The 9348-nt window shown below is 31.7% G+C and overlaps 1 protein-coding gene across 2 annotated transcripts; it reads left to right on the top strand.

Moving 5' to 3' along the window:
• The first annotated feature begins 522 nt into the window (after positions 1–522).
• LOC121809533 (beta-glucosidase 44-like) lies at positions 523–6899 on the top strand. 2 transcript variants are annotated; one of them, XM_042210227.1, is made up of 11 exons: positions 523–798; positions 1071–1129; positions 4246–4321; positions 4408–4479; positions 4582–4669; positions 4917–5169; positions 5358–5401; positions 5711–5928; positions 6024–6055; positions 6147–6249; positions 6440–6899. In XM_042210227.1, the coding sequence occupies exons 1-11, from the start codon at positions 549–551 to the stop codon at positions 6715–6717; spliced, it is 1473 nt and encodes a 490-aa protein (XP_042066161.1). In that variant the 5' UTR covers positions 523–548; the 3' UTR covers positions 6718–6899. The 2 variants fall into 2 exon arrangements, with proteins under 2 accessions (XP_042066161.1, XP_042066160.1); XM_042210226.1 differs by having other exon boundaries at positions 5358–5473.
• Positions 6900–9348: the final 2449 nt, after the last annotated feature.

The following is a 9348-nucleotide window of genomic DNA, read 5'->3' as shown; positions in this document are numbered from 1 at the left end:
GTGATCTATTTTTTTCAATATCTACTGCTAGTAGCATTTTGTTTAATGAAATTAATACCCCTTCCGTTCCATTGAAGATGATTCACTTTTCTTCTTAGTTTATCCCACCAATATGACTCATTACTAAAAATAGAAACTCATTTACTTCTACTTTGTTACTTCTCTTTTACTTTATTCTCTCTACCTAATAAACAAAATAAAAGTGCATAAAATACTACTATCACCTATTTAAACATAAATGCATCCTTAAAAATATTATAACAATTTAATTTTTTATTTTATGTGGGATGTTTGAATTGATTGAGTCATTTATTTTGCCAAAAATCAATCAGTATGAACTCGTAAAATCATTTAGTCAAAGGGAGTATCTCATAACTTTGAAAAATCAACCAAAAAATCAAAAACACAATTTATTCTCAATTAATTTGAAATTTCAAAGGTGATTTGCATGGGGCCCACACCCAATCACACAATGCGTTACTGTTTGTTCTATAAAGGAAAGCATTGTCACACTACTTTTGAGTCACACCATTTCCATTTTGTGGTGAATGAATGAGATGAGTAACGGCGCCACATTTCTCTTATTGCTTCTTTTCCTTCCGGTGCAATGTTTTGCCACTCACGACGACAATGCCTCGCCGGATTCCGCAGTCAATTTCGACATGGGAGGCCTCAGCCGGAGCTCCTTCCCTAAGGGCTTCGTCTTTGGCACAGCCGCCTCCGCCTATCAAGTCGAGGGCGCCGCCGCCGAGGATGGCCGTGGGCCCAGCATCTGGGATACCTTCATCAAAATTCCTGGTATTTATTCTTTTTTATTTGTTTATTTTTAATTTGGAGTTGGTATTGTTTGCTTATTACTACAATTTATAGTAAGGATGATTTTTAATTTCATTTACCTTGTTCTATAAGTGATGATGATATACTTTTTTTTGTGTTTTAACCTCTTGATTTCATTGATCAAGCTACAAAAGTGTTGCAATTATCGAAATTTGTAGGTAAAAAGATGTTGTACCTATTTAATTTCTTATACTTTTATGTATTTATTGTCTATTATTGTGAAATATGAACAGGTATGGAACCAAATAATGCGTCAGGGGAAGTGTCAGTGGACCAGTATCACAAATACAAGGTTTTTTTTTTGGCTAATTATTACTCCATTCGTTCCATAGTAGTTATTTTGTCATTTTGCTAGGTTTCATAATAGTAGAGTTATTTTCATTTTTTAAGTAAAAGTTAACACATTTCTTCTCACTTACTTATTCTCTCTTCAACTCTCCACCTTTTCATTTGTACTTTATTCTTTATTTTTACTTAACTCACTTAACATATTTTTTCTTAAATCGTGTGACGAAAAGAAATGTCATTCACTATTATGGATGGATAAGAGGGAATATGATATAAAACTAGCATAATTAGCAGAACTATTTTTATGTAGCATCATCCAGTATGATAGTTCTACCACGCTTTATGGATTCTTTCATGTCACCTATTTTAGTGGTTGTTTAGTTCGAATTGAATAAGTTTACAAATATAGAAATGGTTCAATCGAAATTTATTAAAATGAAATATTGAGAACTTGTCACTATTTAGTATAAATTATATCACTTGTCTGATATAATTTATAGAATCAACTGATATACTTTATGCTACCAATTGATAAGTTCTCATATTCTTTTAAAATAATTTTCAATTGAATCAGTCCTATATGTATATATCTACATTATTCCATCAATTGTTTACGTGTGAGTTTTTTGGGTTAATTAGAGTTGATAAGTACAGAATTCGTGGATAATGTTTTTAGTTTATTTTTAAAAATTTGGCCTAATAATGACACGAAAAAAGCTAGACATGTGTTTTATTAGTAACTGCTAAAAAATTCATACATGATCAAATTTCAGGATATAATTGAAGTAGTATAACTCTTGTTACATCACTTCTTTCACTTATGTTTTTATTGATTTTAGAGATTTTAGAAATTTTAGAAAACATAGTTGTGTGAATCATTTAGGCCACCAAAACGCACGCGTACGTGTTAAAAAGGTTTAGTGGTCCATTGAATTTCAATAGAAATTACAAATATAACATTAATAAATAATATATGTGGACCATTCGAAGTTTATTCTGTCTATTTATCTATACTTTTACTGTGAATTGTATTTATTAATAAGCGTGTTAGGAAGGCCCTTAATTAATCGTTCAACTCGAAATCTGGAATATCTTTGTCTATTGTCTATACTTTTACTTTCAATTGTATTTATTATTAAACGTGGTAGCAATGAGGCCCTAATCATTCAACTCGAAATCTGGAATATCTTTAATAATAGTTGTCGTATGATATTTTCCAAAATTTATTAATGCTTGATACTGCAAGCATGTGGCATGTAGCCCCAAGAAAGCAATATAATAGAGCTGGTCCAACCTCTTTCATTTTTTGTCGGTGAAAAATTTCACTTATTTTGAAAAAATGTAACTATGTACAATAATTAAGCATCATTATAGTCTTCTTTTATGTGGTGTGCATTCTGTCCCGTTTTGTCATTCTTGATATTTCATTTTCAGTTTTTTCGCAAGTTTTCAAATAAAATTTTTTCTTCGATTTTAATTATTACTGTATTTTTAGTACTCCTCCGTTTCGTTTCATATTAAGCGAGTCATTTTTTTATTTTGAAAATTTTCAATATAATTGAGTCATTTCTATTTTTTAGCAAAAATATCTTTTTATCTTAATTTATTCTCTTTTCATCCTTTTCACTTTATTTTCTCTTAAAACATTATTCTTAATCTTCGTGCCGAAATTAAGTATCTCAATTAACAAGTAACCGATGGAGTATAATATAAATATAGATAAGGATTCACTCATCCAAGTAATTGGTTTTTAGGGTCAATTAATCCAAAATTTGGATAAACTATAATTTTAAAAAACTAATTTTAGTAATGTTTTATGGCTAAATTGACATACATAGTTCAAATATCAGCTCCTAAAGTTGGTTTGATTCCTGCTGTAACATTATCTGGAATGGGAGCTTGCGAATGCAAAAAATTATTCCTATAATAAAAGCAACCCCGATTTTACGGGTACCCGTACCCGAAAACTTCAATATTATAATACCCAATCCCGACCCGTATAATTATACGGGTAACCTGATACCCACATCGGGTATCCCAAACCCGCAGTTGCGGGTACCCAAACCCGCAGGCATAATTTGAGTTGTATATTATATTATTCAATGGTATTATGCTTTTAGTTTTCGCTTATCATCAATGCTAGTCATCTAATACAATAATTTTATGTACATGTTTGTAATTCTAGAATGAATTTTGGGATTGTTGCTAGTTGCTACACTATGATTTTAGATTTGTATTCTTTTTACTTTGTTGTATTTGCATAATTTCCAACTATTAACTATGCACAAATATGGTGATTTCTCATCTCTTAAATATAACATGACTACGTGTGAAATATAATGCAAATCCAAATTTCCAATAAGTAAATATGATAGAAACATCAAGCGTGTCTAAAATTAAATCAACATTCAAAAGTTTAATATAAACTGATTATATATAAACTTAAACTAATTAACTAAAATAAAATATTTTAAAACCCTAATCCAAAATAACGGGTATTATCGGGTTTAACGGGTATACCCGCGCGGGCAGCGGGTATATCCATACCCACAAAAATTTAAAACAAACTACCCGATCCCACCCCGTTTCCCTTTGTCGTCGGGTAGCGGGTCGGGTTGAGGGTTTCTCGATACCCGCTACCCTTTCGACACCCCTACCAGAAATAGTATGTAAATTTCAGTTCCTAAATATCTTTATTGGAAAAGTAAAAATTTGTAATTATATTATTATATCTCCCCGAGTTCATGCCAAATTTTATAATATTTCACTCTCACCGTTCAATGGTAGTAGAGTCATTTTATTTTCTGTACTTATTTTGAAAAAATTATAATAAATAGTTAAAATGCAGAAAAATAAAGTAAAAAAATAATGTGGATAAGAGTTTCTCTGCATTATGCCCTCTCTTACTTGACTCTTTATTCACTTTAATTATTTATTATCATTTTTCTAAAATAAGTGTAGGAAATTAAATGACTCTACTATTATAGAGAGGGAATATTAGGTTATATTTTGCATTTTTGTCAAAATATTTATATAAAGTTATAATGTTGCCTCTCAAAATTTGTACTGACTTTTTAAAAATTCCTACTTACCAATTTAAAAAATTTTATATTGGAACAGGAGGACATTGATCTGATGGCGAAAATGAACTTCGATGCCTACAGGTTTTCAATTTCATGGCCCAGAATATTTCCAAGTATGGAACTGGAAGGGAGTTGCCCATAAAACATTTTCAATCAAAATATATTAATTGACCACAATTGTTTCATCAAAACCATGCAGATGGAACTGGAAAAGTGAACTGGAAGGGAGTTGCTTACTACAACCGCTTGATCAATTACATGCTCAAAAAAGGTATCAAAACATCAAATTAAATGTCGCAAAAATTACGAAATTTTATACTATAAAATTCTTATTGTATCATATTTATTCGAAACAATTGGTGTGAGACTGCAGGCATCACGCCGTATCCCAATCTAAATCACTACGACCTTCCCCAAGCGCTTGAGGATAGGTACAATGGATGGCTCAGCCGTAAAGTAGTGTAAGTATCAATACGCTTCATTTTTATTACTTTTGGTAGTGGACCTTAAAAAATTCCATTAACTCATTCTCGCTTACATTTTATTATAACTTATATAAAAGTAGAACTCTCATTCCACTAACTTTTTTAATCCACTTTCTATTACATTTCGTAAAACCTGTGTCGGGTCAAAGTGAGACACATATTGGGGGGACGGAGGGAGTACTATATAGAAATGGTGGCTTCAACACCGTCTCGTGTGATGCAGGAAGGACTTTGCTGATTACGCCGAATTCTGCTTCAAGGTGTTCGGCGACAGAGTGAAGAACTGGCAGACTTTCAACGAGCCTCGTGTCGTTGCCTCACTGGGATACGACAACGGATTCTTTGCTCCTGGGAGATGCTCGAAAGCATTTGGGAATTGCTCAGAGGGGAACTCTGCCACTGAGCCTTACATTGTTGCTCACAATCTCATTCTCAGTCATTCTGCCGCCGTGCAAAGGTATCGCAACGGATATCAGGTAATTAAACGACTACGGTTTAGTAGATAACTGTGTCCTCAACTTAAGACTGATTTTCTCTGCACCCTCAATTTTGGTCATTTTTAAAAAAATTTCCCACGCAATTAACTGCGTCTCTAATTCTGCATGTTTCTTGTGATAAACAGAACTTCTTGAAACACATATTCTTGATTTTTTTTTGTGATCAGGCGAAGCAGAAGGGTAGGATTGGGATTCTGTTGGATTTTGTGTGGTACGAACCTCTTACGAGATCAAAAGCGGACAATTATGCCGCTCATAGGGCTAGAGATTTTCATCTTGGATGGTAATGAAATACTACTATACATTAAACATTAGGGACATGACATGAACACGTGCGAAATTAATTAGTTAGTACAACAGTTTGTTTGAAATGAATTGTTACGATATCATATCGTATCAACACAAATAAAACCATGCTCATGTCGTGTCATGTCCATGGACGAATCGTGTTCAAGACCACCAAATTGTTAACATAATTGTCAGCCCTAAGTAAAATCAAATGTAATTATTTTGTTTGTAGGTTCTTGCATCCTTTGGTTTATGGAGAGTATCCAAAGACAATGCAGAATATAGTAGGAAAAAGGCTGCCCAAGTTCAGTAAGAAAGATGTGAAGATGGTGAAGGGAGCCTTTGATTTCATAGGCTTAAATCAGTACACTGCATATTACATGTATGATCCTCACCAGCCTAAACCCAAACACTTGGGATACCAGCAGGATTGGAATGTTGGATTTGCTTGTATGTAAATTTCTATATTACTTTATCTCATGCATCCTCACTTTAATTAATTTGTGTTCCCTAATAATTTTCTAATCTTTATTTTTTTTTTGCAGATGAACGACATGGAGTGCCAATTGGCCCAAGGGTGAGTTCATCTCAATATTTATACTTCTATTAAAATGATTTTTATCTAAACAATATATACACACACATGGTTTGATTGAATTTATGTGTAGGCACATTCCTATTGGTTGTACATTGTCCCATGGGGTCTCTACAAAGCTGTGAAATATGTTAAAGAGCATTATGGCAATCCCACCATGATTTTGGCTGAGAATGGTAACATAACATAATACTATGTTGTTCTCTACTTTCATTTATTACATTGCTAACTAATTTGATCCAAATGCATATATGATGAACTCTAGATTATCTTATAATAATGTTGGTTGGCGTTTAAGGTTTAAAACTGGTTTGGTATTAATCACAGTCCTGTATATATATATATATATATATATATATGATATAGGAATGGATCAGCCAGGAAACCTTACACTTCCAAAGGTATTGCATGACACTATAAGAATCAAATACTACAAGAGCTACTTATCCCAACTAAAGAAGGCCATGAACGAGGGCGCCAACGTTGAGGGGTACTTTCAGTGGACATTCGTCGACAACTTTGAGTGGCGATTAGGATACACGTCAAGGTTTGGCATAGTATACGTCGACTTCAAGACGCTCAAGAGGTACCCCAAGATGTCAGCTTACTGGTTCAAGAAGCTCCAGCAGAGAGGCAACCATTGATGCCATGGGTCTCACTTTTATTTGGACACCAAGTTATGACCAATTATGCACCATGGGAAATTAAGAAGGTAGCTTTTGTCTCTGTTTATCAAAAAGAAACCAATGTATCTCTAATTCTGTATCTAGCTATGTTTACTTTTGTTTGCTTCAACTCGCCCAAGGAATGAAGTTCTTCTTCTTTAGTTCTCTGGGAATAAATATGCATTGTATTTCTATGCCTTATTCATTTCGGAAAACATATTTAAAATTCTAATGTGTACCTCTCGAAAAGTTGATTGGTCCAAAAATAAATAAATTTTGTCATGGACTACATGGATTCTAAATTTCACATGTTAAAATTTTCAAATTTTTGGAGTCCAATACATTATCTGAATATACAATTGATAAATATAACTTTGTAGTGGAACCACATTGATAACTTTGTAATGGAACCACAATGTTTGGTTTTGGTCACTAATTCGTCTAGAAATTGTATTCAAAACTCTATTTTTATATCATAATAACTAAGTATTAGCACCCGTACTATGCACATGATATATAATTTTCACTTAATAATACAAATTCTAAATAATTCAACAGAAATAAAAACTAATATTATTATGTACAATGTACTTCTCCCTTCTCACTCTAAGTGAAGCATCTCCTCTTCGGCATAGGATTTTATACGTTTTTATTTTGTGAATTGAGTGGATAAGGAATAAAGTAAGAGATACGATAAAGTAGAAATAATTATATTTCCATTTTAAAAAATGTGTTATTTAGAATAAGACATTTCCTATTTATATACTTACATCTCCCTTTTTCTTTTATTTCCTTCGATTTCGCATCTCCCTCATAGAAATATTCCAGTCCCCGGATTTAGATATTTATTCACGAATTAATTAGCTAAGCTCTGAGGCTCAATTCTTAATCAATTACAGACCAAAATAAATTAAATGGGTCTCAATCTTTTATTACTCCATTTAATTTTTCCAGCACAGTAGTGTCCTCATTCTTCAACCCAACGTTAAACTAATCAGCAGACCCAACATTTTAATTAGGACTTTAGGCAGCACCACTACTTGAATCAAATTGACCCACTTCTTCTACTCGAAATTTTTGGGCTTAAAATCTGGAATTGATGATGAACAAATTTTAAGGATATCTCAATTACAACATACAAGTGTTTATAAATTGAATACTTATATTTATTTTGATTGGATTTAAGAAATTTGTTGATATACGTGTAACAATCTACTGTTTATAGGTAAATCAAAGAGAAAAATCAATCACAAAGACAAACATGAAGAATAAAAGGAGATTAGAGAGCAAATTTAAATTCTAAGGTATATTTAAACTTACATGATTGTTTAATTGAAGTTTTATCCGCTATAGAACCTTTTATTGTGCTAGATTTCTTTTCTCATTTGATTAAATAGAACAATACTGTCTGAAAACTATCATAAAATAGTACATATAATACGGAACAGAAAAAAAAAAACTTTACAAAATGAAATATCTGATGTATATGGTTGTAGAAATAGGAGAAACCTGGACTAACATTTTATGAGAGTAGAAATAACTTGATTGATTACTTGGGATTTCATGAGCTCTAGAGATTATAAAGAATACAACTCAACTATCTTTGGATAAAGGAAGAATAATTTAATTAATTAGTGTGTATTAAGATTTTAGCATTTCAAAATATTTTTATTTTAAATTAATTATATATAGAGCATTTCTGTATTATTATTATTGTTGTGATCATACGTTTTATCAATCTTCTTAACATATCATATAATTTATTATTTATAAATATTATTGTTTTTAATATTTTACTTTAAATATTATAAAATTAAAATAAATTCATGTCATTAGACTATAGTAATCAATAATTTTTAAAAATATTCTATTAAAATAAACAATTAAACATATCCCAAATTATATATACCCTTAATAATGAAAAGAAAGAATGAAAAACTAAATTTAACACGAAACAATAGAGCCAAACACTTAAATTAAAACTCTGTTTAATTTTTAAGATATCAATTATAAAAATTTATACTCCTGCTAAAGTGTCGAAGAGAATTGAGCTAGGAGTGACAAATCGTGTGGATTGAGTCGTTATTGGGTCAACCTGATAACGATCCAACCCAATAAGGCCTAACCTGAACCCGATCTGTTAAGGAAACTGCAAATCCGAACACGAACCCGTTAACACGATAACGAACTGAACCCAATATTACACGATTAAAACCTGATATTACACGATTAAATCTAATTTTAAACTTTACTTACATGATAAAAAAATCAATTTTTTAAGATTTAAACCCGATTTGCAACAAATCAAATAACTAAACTAAAGCATTATTTTTTTTAAAATAATAATATTATTTTTTAATGGGTTATCCGCATCCAACCCAAACCCAACCTGAAATTTTCGGGTTCATAACGGGTCAACCCAATAAGGACACGAACTCATTAATGTATGACCTATATCCATTATTTTCGTGTCGGATCAAAAATTGCCGCGCTTTCAGTGAGCAATCCCTCCACGTCCGATATTTTTACTTTTTCAAATTTTGTCTCTGTTATCTCCTCACCGATATTTTTATCTCTTTCATCCCTCAAAAGAAACAATCCGTGTTCTCA

The sequence above is a fragment of the Salvia splendens genome, chromosome 6, assembly GCF_004379255.2.
Source record: "Salvia splendens isolate huo1 chromosome 6, SspV2, whole genome shotgun sequence".
In the NCBI taxonomy this organism is placed as follows: domain Eukaryota; kingdom Viridiplantae; phylum Streptophyta; class Magnoliopsida; order Lamiales; family Lamiaceae; genus Salvia; species Salvia splendens.
The sequence above is the reverse complement of the archived record's forward strand: the minus strand, read 5'-3'. Positions and strand labels throughout refer to the sequence as shown.

Excerpts from the sequence above, each read along its gene's own strand:
- LOC121809533 (XM_042210226.1), top strand. The coding sequence starts at position 549 with ATGAATGAGATGAGTAACGGCGCCACATTTCTCTTATTGCTTCTTTTC. Across the intron at positions 799-1,070 it reads TACCTTCATCAAAATTCCTG|GTATGGAACCAAATAATGCG; the intron begins GTATTTATTCTT and ends AAATATGAACAG. Across the intron at positions 6,056-6,146 it reads GAGTGCCAATTGGCCCAAGG|GCACATTCCTATTGGTTGTA; the intron begins GTGAGTTCATCT and ends ATTTATGTGTAG.